At 41.0% G+C, this 15,237-nt stretch overlaps 1 protein-coding gene across 2 annotated transcripts in view; it reads left to right on the top strand.

Moving 5' to 3' along the window:
• The first annotated feature begins 3,899 nt into the window (after positions 1–3,899).
• The window catches only part of GC (GC vitamin D binding protein), a 293,245-nt gene continuing 281,907 nt past the window's right edge, over positions 3,900–15,237 (top strand). Inside the window, exon 1 of one of the 2 annotated variants that reach the window (XM_085641007.1) lies at positions 3,900–4,115. In XM_085641007.1, the coding sequence (XP_085497133.1) occupies positions 4,058–4,115 (58 nt within the window). In that variant the 5' untranslated portion in view covers positions 3,900–4,057. The remainder of the gene's footprint in view (positions 4,116–15,237) is intronic. The other variant, XM_085641008.1, reaches the window with a different exon arrangement.

The raw sequence follows: 15,237 nt of genomic DNA, 5'->3' as shown, positions 1-15,237 counted from the left end.
TTTCTTAACCAGGGCTGTTAGAGCTGTCAGCTTTAGTGTGGTCTTTCCCCAAACATTTTGCCCACTTAAGTCCATTTTTGTTGCCGAAATCTGTTTTTGTTGGCCTTGGGACTCTGTGCATTCTACCATTGCTAATCAGTATTAAAGTGCTTGTGCTCACTCCACTAACATGGCTTAATTGACTTACACCTGATTGGCATATTTAATTTACTTATAAGTCCCATGTTGTGTGGTATACCATATACCCAGGGCTTGTAAATGAAATGCTACTAATGGGCCTGCAGTACTTATTTTGCCACCCACTTAAGTAGCATCTCAAACATGTTCCGGGCCTATCATTGCAGACTGAATGCAGCTTGAAACTGCCAGTTCGACATAGCAATATAATCCCCTTGCCAAGCCTTAAACTCCCCTTTTATTGCATATGTCACCCCTACGGTAGTCCCTAGGTAGCTGATAGGGCAGGGTGCATTGCAATTAAAAGGTTGGGCATGCACGTTTAGGTTTTACATGTCCTGGTGGTGAAAAACTCCTTAATTTGTTTTTCACTACTGTGAGCCCTACCTGTCCCATAGGATAACATTGGGTTGCCTAATTACATTTAATAACTGCTAACTTTTGATTGGGACCAGGTAGCCAATTCATGTTTGGTATCTATGAAATTGTAATGAGAAATCCTTTTTAATGGCAAAGTTGGATTTTTAATTACAATTTTGAAAATTTTGACTGCTTTGCTGTACCTGGCAGGACTGTTTTTCTACCTGGAGGCTGCCTTGAACCCTTAGAGGCCAGCCCTGCTGTTTGAGCCCTGCATATTCACCTGCACCTAGGACTACCAGGTTGACTCCAAGGACTAGTTTTCTGGCCTCTTGTTCAGAGCCACAGCGACACAAAATGTTCCCACTATCTTGAACCTGCACCTGGACCCAGCCTGAGTGACTCCTGAAACCCCAAGTGGTGTACCACCAGTCATGGACCTTTGGTTGTGGTGTTAAAGGTGCCCAGATAGCCACAATCCCAAACTTGGAAACTCTTTGACTAAACATTACTCTGAGAACCAAGTGGAGACTGGGACCAACCTGCTCGTCGATCCACCCATGGTGCATTATTGGTCAGCCTGACTTTGGGGTTGCTCCCGCTATCTTCTTCTCTGCAGCAGCAAATCCTGTGCAGCGTTCCTTCGCAAATGGGGTGTCCAAGCTGTGGAACTGTCTTCAGCTACAGCCTCCTGCCTGGAGATTTTAGACTTCCAAAAATGAGACTCAGTCTGAATCTAGAAATCTTCACGATGGCTTCCACCCAATGCTCCCCCTCAACAACGCTCCCTACTTGGACATCTTCTTCTAAGTCCAAAGGTAAGCGCTGACCAGGCCCAATCCACTCTTGCATCTGAACCGAATACAAGACATGAAAGAGTCTATCTATCTTATTAACAAAAGTAGAGTTATGAGTGAGTCTGGATTTTATCAGGAGCAGATAGTGTGAGTTTTGGTATTCTCATGTGCAAATATTCAAGAGAGGCCGGGTATTTTTTAATGAGTAGAGCTCATTGTTAGTGTCAGTGTTATATGGAGCAAAACTGTGGATGCATCATGAAGGGCAAAGTACTGAAAGGGACTGACCATTATTAAGAGAAGTTTCATGGGTGAGTAGAGCTCTGAGCCACTCTAGGGTCAATTATAGAGCTTTGAATGCATTTTTGTTATTGAGAACACAGTGCTAAGCGAGTCTCAGTGTTATCATGAGTAGAAATCCAGGCGTGTTTTTACATTAAGAGAAGAGCTCTGATTGAAGTTGTGAAGAATCAAAATCCGTGCTCGTTTAGAGTCACTAAACTGTGAACTATCAAAAGCAGAGATCTGAGGGGGTATGGTTATTAAATGTACTCCTAATTAGTAGCACTATTTTTTTGTAGCCATTTGAACCACGATAATCAATTCAAACATTCATCATGCTCCTGTATGTGGCCTCCTATCTCACGTGAGGCCCATGAATTAACCATAGTAGCTAGCAGGCGGCACTCACTTATTCCCCAAATTGTCTTCAATTCCAAGTATATCCTGCCTTCAGTTAACAAATGTATTTATTTTTCTTAGCATCCAGTTTTTGATGAATATTCCAACCTAGAACAATTGTGATATATGCCTAATGTATTTCATGTTGATGCACTCCACCAAGAGCATCAAATGATTGGATCCATGAAACATGGAAGAAAACATAACTCCTATGAGGCAAAACATGTCCAGTGTTTAGTCGTGTCTATTACCTTTCTACAGTTTTGAAAGTTCAAATCCCCATAATTCCTGGCATCCTCGCAGAGAAGCTGCTTGAGAACCGCCATTCACTTTGAGATTCATGTCACTCGAAATAACAGAAACTGTTTCTACTACTACTTTTGTGGCCCAGTAATCTGTGGGCTTGATCTGGCTCCAGTATTCTGAGGACCATTATTCGAAGACACAATAAATAACCAGGGGGCGTTATCCTATTGCACAGGGCCGCAATGGCCATTATTTATTCTTAGCATGCAGTATTTTTGGCCACAGTATTCATTGCACTGTAGTCCTCATGGTCTTTGTCGGCCAATTTTTAACCATAACCCAATCTTAACGATGGACAGTATTTTTCCCAGCGTCATATTCAAGATCCAAGTCATGCACAGATAAAGCTCTGAAGCAGCTGCACGGTGGTTGCTTCATGTCATTTATTAGCAGCACTCATCTGGAGTAAAAACTGTGCCCACTATCATAAATATTCACTACTCTAGTTCAGTACAGTCACATATTTAGTGCTGAGCTTTAAGATGCATCTATGAACTTTTAGATGAAAGGTATTGGGGTACAGCCTCAACCCGCATTTCTGAGAGTTGTTAAAGCTGACGTTTCTTCCACTAGTGTTTGCTCCTTTCTAAACCACAATCACTATTTCTGAGATTTATGAAACCTGACATTTCTTCTAGAGATTGTTGCTCCTTTCTGAACCTCAATCTCAATTTCTGAGATTTGTTAAAGCTGACGTTTCTTCTCCTAGTGTTTGCTCCTTTCTAAACCACAATCCCTATTTCTGAGATTTATTAAACCTGACATTTCTTCTAGAGATTGTTGCTCCTTTCTGAACCTCAATCTCCATTTCTGAGATTTGTTAAAGCTGACGTTTCTTCTCCTAGTGTTTGCTCCTTTCTAAACAACAATCCCTATTTCTGAGATTTATTAAACCTGACATTTGTTCTAGAGATTGTTGCTCCTTTCTGAACCTCAATCTCCATTTCTGAGATTTATTAAAGCTGAAATTTCTTCTACAGGTTTTTTCTCCTTTATAAACCTCAATCCCCATCTTGAGATTTATTAAAACCAAACACACACTCTGTAGATGTTTACTCCTTTGCTAGACTTGCTTCCCATTCTCCTCTCCCTTATACTTCCATCTGAGCCTCACCTCGGCATTGCTCCCTTTTTGTAAACCACAACCATGCCTACTGCATCGCCCTCCTCCTATGTCTGACTAACCAACTGTATAGCCCCCATTCATGTGCAGCACTCTTTTTGCTATGTACCTAGGCTTATTCCTTGTAAGTCACCTACATGTATACCTACACATGGTCTTTCAGTAAGGTGACGAGTACCTTTTCACCCAAAGCCTGCACATCCAAACTCTTAACCTACACCCCCCCCCCCCCCCACACGATTAAACAAGCTCTTAATTTAAAATCCTTGTAGTCTGTGATTTTAAGAGAAATAAACAATATCGGTGATGTATGACTTCACAGAAACACGTTTTAGGTCAGTAGTTTTGAGACAATCCTTGTCCTGGTTAATTATTAATGTGTATCAGGACTGGGCAGCTTTTCGGTGTGTTCTCTTGCTTTTTTATACCCTCTCTGTTTTTTTAGCACTCCCATGGGTCAAGGATGAGTGCCCCTGCTCCTGTCCCTCCAGCAATCATTTACTAAAGGTTCTGGAAAGTGTGGTATAAATCGAAAAATAAGGAAACGTTCACAGACACCCCACGGAGCCCATTAAAGGAGGAAATCACAGCATTGCACAGGAGTTAGGGCACAATGAAAGGAGCACTTGTGATACTGTTTGTTCTATCTGTCGCCAATGCAGACTACAGAGGTAAGACTCCAAACATATGAACAAGTAGTCATAATATGTCTTTAAGTTACTGCTTCATAATATGGTTGTCTGTACAGAGCACCCTTGGTGGAAATCCCAGCTGATGGCGGTTGCATATTAGAGCTGATTTGTAATGTCAATAATTGTCTAATTAGTTGATGTCTAAAGATGCCTATTGGTTTCAGCTTTTTATTATGAACAAGTGGAATTTCCATAAAGTTTTTTTTCTTCCAACGTAATTAAACACATGTGCCACAGGTGGGTCAGGAGAACCCATTTGTAACTTGTCAACTGGATCTTCCCCAAGGGCTTCAACAAGAACTTTTTCGAAAAGCATTAACACGTGATAGTTTATTTTCCGCATTTAGAAAAGGGATTGGGTTGTAAAGGGCCCTCTATAGTGGCATAGAATGTGCGAATATTCTGTTCCTGGTGCTAAAACTGCATTGATTGTCACTCAGATGTTTTAATAGAAATCCTTTGACTTTTTACAGCATGGCGAGCAAAGCTTAAATCAGAGTTGCTCATTATTTCGAGCACAAAATATTCCAAATTAACTTAACACAACTGTCAAAGAATGCCAAAGTGAATATTGGGGCAGTCAGGCCTCCCGCTTTCCTCACCCACCACTTGGCCCGGACTCCATGAGTCTGTTCACAAGGGCATTTTGGAGTGCGTAAAATGTCCTCTTGCAGAAAATGTTTATGTACATGTACCCTTACATGCGTTTATGAATCGGCCCCACACCTCCAACATGCAAAGAAGGCACAGTTCTTTCTATTCGTACAAATTCTATATAATTATTCTCTGACTATTCCCATTTTAGTCCCATTTGTGAGGTTCTGGTGCTAATTCAATCAGAATTGTAGGAATATGTAGAAGAGAACTACAGGAGTATTACTTTATGCGCTCAAAAAAGCCTTTGTGAATAGGCCCACATATGTGCTTCTTTTTGCTACTGAATTATTTTCTTTAGCCAAATATTTAATTGCACTGTACTTTATAATTGTGTTTTAATGATTAATATTTTCGTCAACATATTGTCGTGTTTAATATTTAGTACTGTAGAAATCACAACTAAGTGCTGAGTTGAGGGCAGCGAGAGGGTGACTTTGAAGAGTTGAAGTACTTGTCCTCTTTCTAATGCTTAAAAACGTGGCCACTTGGCTGCACCAATCAATAAAAGTACTATTTCTGCTCTGCTAAATAGTTAGATGTGAAGAAAGACATCATTTGAAATTGGTATGGAGTGAAGAAGGCTTGTTCCAGCATGTGTCAGTGCCGGCCGGTGTAGGTAAGAGTGGTGGGGTGGGGGGGAGTCGACAGACGACGAGGGAAAGGGAAAATAAAAAAATGCTAAAAAGAAAACCACTTACCGTGCGCTCGCCGCATCGCTGACTCGCCGATGCGGCGAGCACATGGTAAGTGGTATTTAAAAAATATATATTTTATTTTCCCTTGTCATCGTCTGTCGACTCCCCCCTCCACCACCACATCCTGCCACCGCCCACCCACCCAACGACTGGCTTGTGTTAGGTATGAGTCAGGGTTGCAACAACCTAACAGGCACCAGACAGAGTTTTGAGGCAAAACCAGTGTTGGGAACGCACTACATAAATGATGAACCATAATGCAAAACAATACAATAAATATTTTTGCACAAAGGCAAAAACTGGAGACAAGAGATTATGAAAGCTTTCCAAAAATGCAAGTCACATTTACTGCTTATAAAGAATTTTACCTATGTAATTGATTTTTAACCAAAAACACATATGGAAACCTTCCTTCACAAAAACAATCCTCAGAGGCATTTTCCTCTTCCCATGTAGAAGGAGGAAAAAAAGAGGAGAATTAAAGATATTATTCCTTGTTACGCCTCCCCTGGGGAGACATAGCTATTTGACGCCCTTCCAGATCTGCAACTAATAGTAAATCTGGGAATGCACCAAAATCCATGGTTGGATGCGTGGGAACCACCACGCTCCACCCATGGAATACCTCCCTGGTGAAGGTTAACGCAAGGTAGCGATTTACGCTGCCTTGCATTACTCTAGATTCATCTAGCCATGCATGACCATGCAAAGTGGCCTTGTGTAGCTTGATAAATTGATTTTAGTATTGATAAAGTGTCTTCAAAAAAAGTATAATTCTTTGCGAAGCATTTCATCATAGTACATCAGATTAATTCTTGCATTCGAGTGTGTTTTTTTTTGAAGATGATAGTTTTTAAACATGAACTTAGAAACATTCATGCCCAAACCCTACTCCGATGACAATTCCATTAGTGAACTACAAGGCAAGTCAGTGTGTAGCCTAAGGGTGGTGAGTGCAACCATAAATGTTTATAATTCACCCTCTTCAGAGGCTGCTCTGGAAGTTGAGCTGAAATGTTTTTTTAAAAGGTTTTAACAGACTTTCTGATTTTCCCTTTTATTACTTTACTGGGGGATTTTAATTTACACTCATGTACGACCTGTACTATTAGCAAAAGGGACACGGCTGTATGATGCTACAATGCATGCCATCACAACGCATGCCGTTACAACGCATACCTTTACCCCGACTTGCTGTCAGGGGTGCGCTTGAAGTTGGAATAGTATTAATTATTATTCTAAATCCAATGTGTGCAACAGTAGGGAAGGTGTTGGAGTTAAGTCTAACACCTTCTACCCCCTGCAACAAGCCTTTCACGTCGTAACGGCATGCGTTGTAACGTTTCCTCTGTAAAGGCTGTTTCCCGAAGGACACAGACCCTCAAGTGGGTTGCAAACAGGTTCATTTTAGCCTTTCACCCCAGGGTGATATGATTAACCTCCTCCTATCAGAATTTAATCATATTAATTTATTAAGGATTGAGGATTATGGCTCACATAAAACAGTACAAACCCTTAAGGTTAGGGGAGCGACCTCAACCATTGATTTTATCTATGTTTCTGTCAATATGTACTCACTTCTAGTGGGATTAGGACCTTTTGGAGTATTTTCAGTGACCATTACCCCTTTTGACTTAATTTGGCTCGAGTGGTATAGGCGAGAAGCCTTCTAACATTTTTAGCAATCCCCTTATACTAAAGGAGCAGGGCAGGTGGATAGGCTGGGGCAGGATTGTCCCTAAGGAATTTTTTTGCAAACTGGTTAAGGTGTGCAGTCATGATTATGAGGCCTGTCTAAACCCCAACTCTCCAGACCAGGCCATTCTGAAACACACACTCCAATATTTGCAGAGCGGTACAAAAAGCTCTTCTTAGTCCTAAATTGAAATCTACTGAGGAAGGCCCCAAATGGTTTGACAAGCTCTACATGAAGGCTTATAAGGACTTAAAGCAGGCCCTTAAACAAAAGCCAAGGAATACGCTGGCTGTTAACATGGCCAGAAGGAATTATGCGCAAGCATGCAAGGATAGGAAGAGCCAAAAATAGCATGGGAGGAATTAAAGGAAGCGCGTGAAGAGAGAAATAGTCTAGCCTTATGGAGAGTTGAGAACCGTCCTCTTGTCAGTGAAATAACCCCACCAGACATGACACAAATCATCCCAGCCAAGAACTGGGCTGTGCACTTTGAAAATATTTATTCCAGTGACTGCAACCCTAGCTCTTATCCAGTTCCAGAGTGAGGGCCGCTGCTTACATTTGAAATAGAGGAGGTAAGAGAAGGCATAGTGGAAATTACACTTGGGAAAGCGCCAAGACCAGATGGGGTACCCGGAGATCTTCTTTTTAAATTATGTAAGGACCTATGGGCCCCACTAATTTCTCAACACCTGAATTCTGTAGCCCGTGGCCATATTCCTACATCATGGAAACAATCAATTATTGTGCCTGTTTTTCAAAAAGGGCAACTGAGAGGACCCAGCGCACTACCAGCCTATATCATTAATAGACGCTGAGGTGATAGTTCTGGGCAGTATTCTCCTAAAACGATTGGTGGACTATTCTGATTGCAAAGAAATTTTGTCCGATATCCAATATGCCTTTGGGCCAGGCTGGGGGACAATTGAACAGAATGTTAATCTCTATCTGGTGGTTAATAAATATACAACTGTTAAAAAAGGCAGCACCCACCTGGCCTTCATGGGCCTCAGAACAGCATTTGACACAGAGGATAGATCTAAACTGTGGGCTGTGCTGAGGGACATGGAGGTGGATGATGCCCTTGTAGCCTTTCTGCTACATCTTCAGATGGGCCTAGAGGCTTCAGTGAGGTTTAGCCCCACAGGAGAATGCACTACACACTCTCAGTTAGGGCGGGGGGTCCATCAGAGCTGTATTTTGGCCCCTGCGCTCTTTATCCTGTATATTAAAATACTATACCAGTTTTTAAGAGAACACTGCCGGGACATGCCAAAGGTTGGAACTAGAATGTCCCTGCATAATTCTATACGGATGACTCTGTTCTTATAGCGCGGACATCAAATGGTTTACAGTTATCATTTAATCTCTTTACGAATTTATGGAGGATTAAGGACTGAAAATTAATTATCTTAAGTCGTATATTATGATAATAGGCCCAAAAAACGTCAAATCGATAACCCACTACATTAAAGACCATTGTCTAGGGATAGCGAAAAGGTTTTGTTATTTAGGTATTTTGTTGGATAATCAATTAAATTAGGGACCTCTGGTAAGCGTGCATATACAATCTTTTAACAGGTTAGCTCATGGCATAGATTCCTTTGCTAAGCGCCTAAGACATAGACACATTAAATCTATATCACATCTCTATAACGTGAAGTGCATCCTGATTGGCGTTTGGTGCAGACGTTTGGGGATATTAACCCTGTCGCCCAATACAGACCACTGAAAACACATTGTTAAGAAGTTATTATGAATTTCCCAGTGTTCCAGAGGAAACTATGCACAAAGAGATGAGAGCAAAGTTTATTTCTGATTTTATTCAAGTCCACCCAATTTGTCTTTGGTTCTCTATATGGCTGAAGACTGAGTTAGAATCCAATAGAAAGATTGTGATTGACTGTATGAATATGGATAAGAGCCACTGCATACCATGACTAAGCTATGGCAAAACAACTCTAGGGGCATTGGACAAACCGCAGGTGTTCAGCACTCCGGAGTTGATCTGTAAATCGGACATAGCTTGGGTCAAAGATACTTTTAGGCTAACCACTAGAGAGGTAAGGCTGCAAGCGCCCCAACAAAAAGACAGTTACAAGCACTTCATGATGGTAAAATCCATGAATAAAATGGAAATGTAGTATTAAACTCTGGACTAATGTACTTTCGATTAAACCTGTTTCCGCAGTTGTTAAAGGGGTGGCATAAACCATCAGATCACTCTTTTTGCACATGTAATTTGACTACTGCCCCACACGTTGTTTTTATTTCTCCTAACTGGTCAGCCTTAAGCCAAAAGTATGTTCACCCTCTCTTTGTGCCTTTGAATTACAATCGAGTGAGCCTGCCTTATTGTACCTGCAGTAATTAGATTTGCCTAAGGTCTGCTGTTTTTTATACCGGTTTCTGGCAGGGGTGTAGTTTGCTAATTTGTGGAAATATCTTGAATTCTGTGTTATAGCGTTATTTTATTAATACGTTTTCTAAATAATGTGCTTTCTACGATTGTATACATACATTGTATAAAGATATTTAGGATGATGATGATTAGATTAATAGTTTTAGGTGGCCCGATTATATCCTTCTAACATAGTGGACTCTAAAATTGAGGTTTTTGTTTGTTAGGTTTTATTAGGGTGAGCCCCTACACTGTTAATCCATTTATTCCTTATTCTCAAATGTCTCTCATTTTTTGCCTTTAAATTTTAAATAAGCTAGACAAGCATCACTCTATTTGCAAATTTAGATAATTTTAATGTGGGCTGCTATTTATCTAGCTTTTTATCGAAGGTGTTTTATGGTTCTATATGAATTTGTAGCTTCTGGATAGCTCACGTATTTACTGAAGATTTTTGAAATTTTAACTGTTTGTACTGTGCTTTTATGATTGTTACTGCAAATCGAATAAAGAAAATTTGAATGGAATGTAGGTTATATATACTTATTTTACATAAAGCAACATTTGAGTCCATTAGGTCAAATGCAAGAAATAATTTTGTACCGCACACATTCTCATATATTTCAATGTTTTCACATATGCAATAATGAAATAAATTGAAGGCACAATAAAATAAAATAATTACTTAGAATCACACAGTTTCTTCAAGTGGCCAAGTCGGGATTGATCCCAGATTTTCTGGTTTCACATTATGTACTTAAGCTACTAGATTGGTATCCCTTCCTTGCTCCTGTTTCACACCAAAATGTAATGCTTTTTCGTCATTCTTGGTGCATGAGGTTACAGCGTGGTTAGCAGGGACAAGCCACAATAAAGCTCAGCTCATTTTGAACTCAAGGGCTCAAGAGGACCTGACTTCAAGCTTAACCAGAGCTTAGGATCTGGTTTGAGCCTTCAGTGGCTCACACAACTCTAAACTTTACTCTGGGGATTCTGTGTTCCAGAACAAATCCTAGAGGCTGCTGCCAAAGTCATACCTCTTTTGAATGTGAGGATACCTTAGCTTGCACTGCTGATGTCCGCCTCGTACCTGTGCTATGTGAGGGAAACATATGCTGCTGTCAAATACTGCACATTGTGTATGTGTGTTTACACACAGGCTTGGGCTGTTGATGGAGATGGAGATGCTGTCCATGTTATGTGTATACAAGGGAATCTTACATTGTTTCTGGCCAGATTGGTATATGTATTATGTGTGAGCGGGAAACGTGTACTTCTGCCCGATGCTGTACCTGTTTTGTATGTGGAAATCTTGCAATGTGTGTGAGTCAAGCTTGCACTCATACAACCCAATGCTGTTCCTTACACCTGTACCAAATCTGAAATGCAGCTTGTTCGTTGTAGCGAAGGGAGGCATTAAATGGTGCTATTCAGTGCCACGCTTTTTTCATATCTTTGAAAGAAGCTTGCACTTGCACTGTAATACCACACTTGTTCTATGTCTTTGAAGGAAGCTTGTTCTGGTCTTGAAGTGCCACACTTGTTCCATTTTTTAAAATTAACTTGCACTGGCCCTGCAGTGCCACATAAGTTTCTTGTCTTTGAAGGAAGCTTGTACTGACTGACCCTGCAGTAGCATATTCCTTCCATGTATTTCCGGGAAGATTGTGACACTCTTTACTAGTGCTGTAGGTATTATGCATGCGAGCCAAGGACCCCCTGCACTCCTGTTCCCTATGCTATATTTCTGTGTGTTTTAGGTCTGACCAACAGACTGTTTTGACTGTTTCACCAGCCTCATGCTGTCAAGGCCTTTTATCCTCAGGATCGGATGATGCTGAGTGTGGTCCACCTCCTGATAGCCCCAATGTCTGGATTGTATGGTTAGAGACCATTGAAGTGATCAAGCGGGGGAAGGTAAGGTAGGGAACAGCAGGAAAGAATACCTATAAAATAGAAAACAATGATAACACATATAGAAATGCTTACTCCCTAGTTCTAAGGTGTAGTAGATGCCATGAAGCTAGAGATACCTGAAATAAAATGTGGGTTCTGCCTTTGAAATCAGGACACACGGATCAATGAAACCCACTCATCATGCTCTAGGCTGGAGAAAAACAGAAAGAGGAAACAACATGTTCAAATAGAATTCTTCTGTCTCTTACCTAATCAGACACTATGACTCTTGGAAATGGGGGAGCTATCTTTTATACACCTACCCACAATATGTAGATGTAACATCTGACAGGGGCGGAGAGTCACTGACATCCGGGTGCTCTCGAACAACCCTTGTTAATAGGCAGAAATACAGACAACAACCAAATGTTAAAATGATGCCTATTACTCACATAGCACCAAATGTAACAATTGTTCTTTGAATATAGAAAATCCAGTATGGAAACAAAAGATAGTTTACAGCACTCAAAAATAGCACCATGATCCCCGGGTACTAGAAAATGATAGGCACCAAGTCACATGATCCGAAAAAATACAAGGATTCATCACCAGAATAGTTTTCTTCCCTCTTATAGAGGAACTTAAGCATCTTTTCTGCCAGAAAATACAAACTTTCACTGCACTGCCTGATCAAACCATCAGTTCACTCTGCATGAGCCGCAGCCACGCAGCTCACCAACAGAAGTAAATGGCAGTCAAGCACCTCTTCAATAGCTCCTTGGAGAGGAGGTCTAAACGGTCTGATGCGCACAAAATACAAAACAGAGTGATTGCAGCAAAGAGCTGAAACTACGCTTTTGATTTTGGTGCACACTGCGCCCTTACCAGACCGTAAAACCATGTCCGATATCTTCTCCAGGATCCAGAATAATTGGCCATCTCCAATAGACTGGAAGCTCTTTTGTGTACTTTACCCTGACGCACGCGTGCGTGTGTGCGCCAGAATATCGCAAGATATCACAGGATTTGTAGTTTGGGAGGTGCTATGAGGTTCTATTTATGGCAGTCACCAATCCTGTGTATGTTCTGACAGTGGTCATTTATGGGGCTGCACCACACGCTGATACATTCCTTCCTCAGAGAACACTAACTGGCACGAGGTTTTCTGGGATATCTCTTGTAAAAGGATGCCACCAACCTAGAGCCACCTAGAGGCATGGACTCCTGAAGCAGGTTCCCGTGAATTTTCCTCATTCCCATAACCTTCACAAGCCACCAGATACCATAGTCTCCGTCTACAGATTTTAGAGCCTACAATCCCCCTCACTTCATGTTCTGGTTCATCATTCACCCATATTGGTATTGGTACCATTTTCATATGGGTATGTGAAGGTTTGAGCAATGGCACGTGAAAAGCAGGACATATTCAGAGACTAGACGGCAAAGCGAGCTTCACCACCACCGGGTTGATGTGTTTGATCACTTTATAGGGCTCTAAATTTGGGATTGAAGATACTGTGTTTTTTAAACCTGATATTCTTTGTAGATAACCATACAGAGTCCCCTTTCTAATATGTTGGCCCAGAACATCTGTGTTTGTCTGCATATGCCTTGTAGTTCCATTTAGCCGCTCTTAAAGGTTTTCGTGCTTCCCTCAGTGTGCTCTTTATATGGCCTATTCTGTCCTTTACCTCTGGGATTTGGTTGATGTTCATTGGATTCAGGAAAGGGATGAAACAAGGATGAAACCCATATGTACAAAAATAGGGCGAATGCTGTGTAGAACTATTTATTGCACTATTGTATCCAATCTCTGCCAACCATAAGCTATCCGCCCATGTTTCTGTGTTAATGTCAACATCGTAAATATTGTTTTAAGGTCTGATTCACCCGCTCTTCCTGCCCATCTGTCTGGTGGTGGAAACTAGTGGAGAGATTTGATGAGATTTGTAACGATGAACACCAGACCCTCCAGAATCGAGCCATGAATTGTGAGCCACAATCAGACATAATGACTGTCGGCAAACCATGTAACCGTAAACTGTTAACCAATAGTAAGTGGGCTAACTGGCCTGCTGTAGGGATTTGTTTGCAAGCGATAAAATGAGCAATTTTTGTAAGTGAATCTACAACCACCAATATGACCGTATACCCCTGATCTCTTAGTAACCCTATGATAAAGTCCAAGCATATATATTCCCATGGTTTTACTGGAGTGGGAAGGAGTTGTAAAAGCCCTGATGGTTTTGTTTTATCACTCTTCATTTGCATACATGTCACACATTCCTTCACCCACTTACTAGCATCGTTCCTTAACGCTGGTGACCAAAACTGGCAAATGATTCTCTCTAGTGTCTTTTCTGTTCCATTATGTCCCGCACTAGGTATATTGTGACACCAGTTAAACACCTGTTTTTGCAAACGAAGGGTAGGTATCAGGAGCTGGTTCCCCTTTACTGGAAACCTTGTCTTATTTGCCATTCTTTATGTTCTTCCAACCAAGTCTTTCATTCATCAGACTGGATGCCGTGAGTTACTCTCTTCAAAAAGGTATCAGTATGTGTTACACAGAGTACCTTCTGTAGATCAATTATTGCATGTGTAGGGAACACCTCTGGTGCTAGTTGTGATTCTTGACGTGTTAGGGTGTTTGCTTTTTTGTTCTCGCTACCAGGTCGATATGTCACCAAGAAGTTATATTCGGCAAAGAACAGCATCCATCTCAATTGTCTAAGTGTTAAATGCCGAGCTGCTTTCATGAACTGGAGTTTACAGTTGTCGGTAAAGACTGTGACCACATGTTTGGCTCCCATCAGGAAATGTCTCCATAAAAGCGTCTTTTATTGCCAACAGCTCATTTTCGGCTATAGTATAGTTTCTTTCAGCTGGGTTAAGCTTTCTAGACATGTAGGCTGTAGGATGCAATTGGCCTGTCATTCTGTGGCGTTGAGACAGTACTGCCCCCATGGCTACTTCTGAAGCATCAGCCTCTACAATGTATGGTCTTTCTGGGTCGGAATGTATCAATACAAGGGCGGACACAAAGGCTAGTTTTAATGCATAAAATCCCTCTTGAGCCTCATCGATCCATTGAAACATCGTCTTCTTCCGTAATAGTTTTGTGATAGGTGCTACTAGGTTTGAGAATTGATTAATAAACCTACGGTAGAAATTAGCAAAACCTAAAAAACACTGAATATCTCTCATATTCTGTGGTCTAAGCCATTCTTTCACTGCCATTATCTTTCTTTCGGCAATCTCTTGTCCAGAAGGAGTCAGCATAACTCCTTAAAATTCAACAGTAGTGATACTGAATTCACATTGGCTAATCTTGCAAAACAGATTATTTTTTCGTAGAGTCTGTAGTACAGAGCATACATGTTGGCCATGTATTTTTTCATCCAATAAATACATAAAAATATCATCGATATACACCACCACATATTGATCTACAAACTCCCTCAAGACGTCATTGAGAAAGAACTGAAATGCTGCAGGAGCATTACATAAGCCAAAGGGCATCATCATATATTCATACTGGCTGTAGCGAGTTTTGAAAGCCGCCTTCCATTCATCTCCTTCTCACATGCGGACTAAGTGGTAATCTCCTTTGAGGTTGAGTTTGGTGTATATTATGGCTTTTTTGACCTGTTCCAATAGAACAGAAATCAAAGATAACAAGTATTAATTTTTATCCGTGATGGCATTCAATGCCCTGTAATCAATACAAGAGCATAACTCCCCATTAGCTTTGGT

Source organism: Triturus cristatus, chromosome 2_2, assembly GCF_964204655.1.
Source record: "Triturus cristatus chromosome 2_2, aTriCri1.1, whole genome shotgun sequence".
Classification (NCBI taxonomy): Eukaryota; Metazoa; Chordata; class Amphibia; order Caudata; family Salamandridae; genus Triturus; species Triturus cristatus.
The sequence above is the reverse complement of the archived record's forward strand: the minus strand, read 5'-3'. Positions and strand labels throughout refer to the sequence as shown.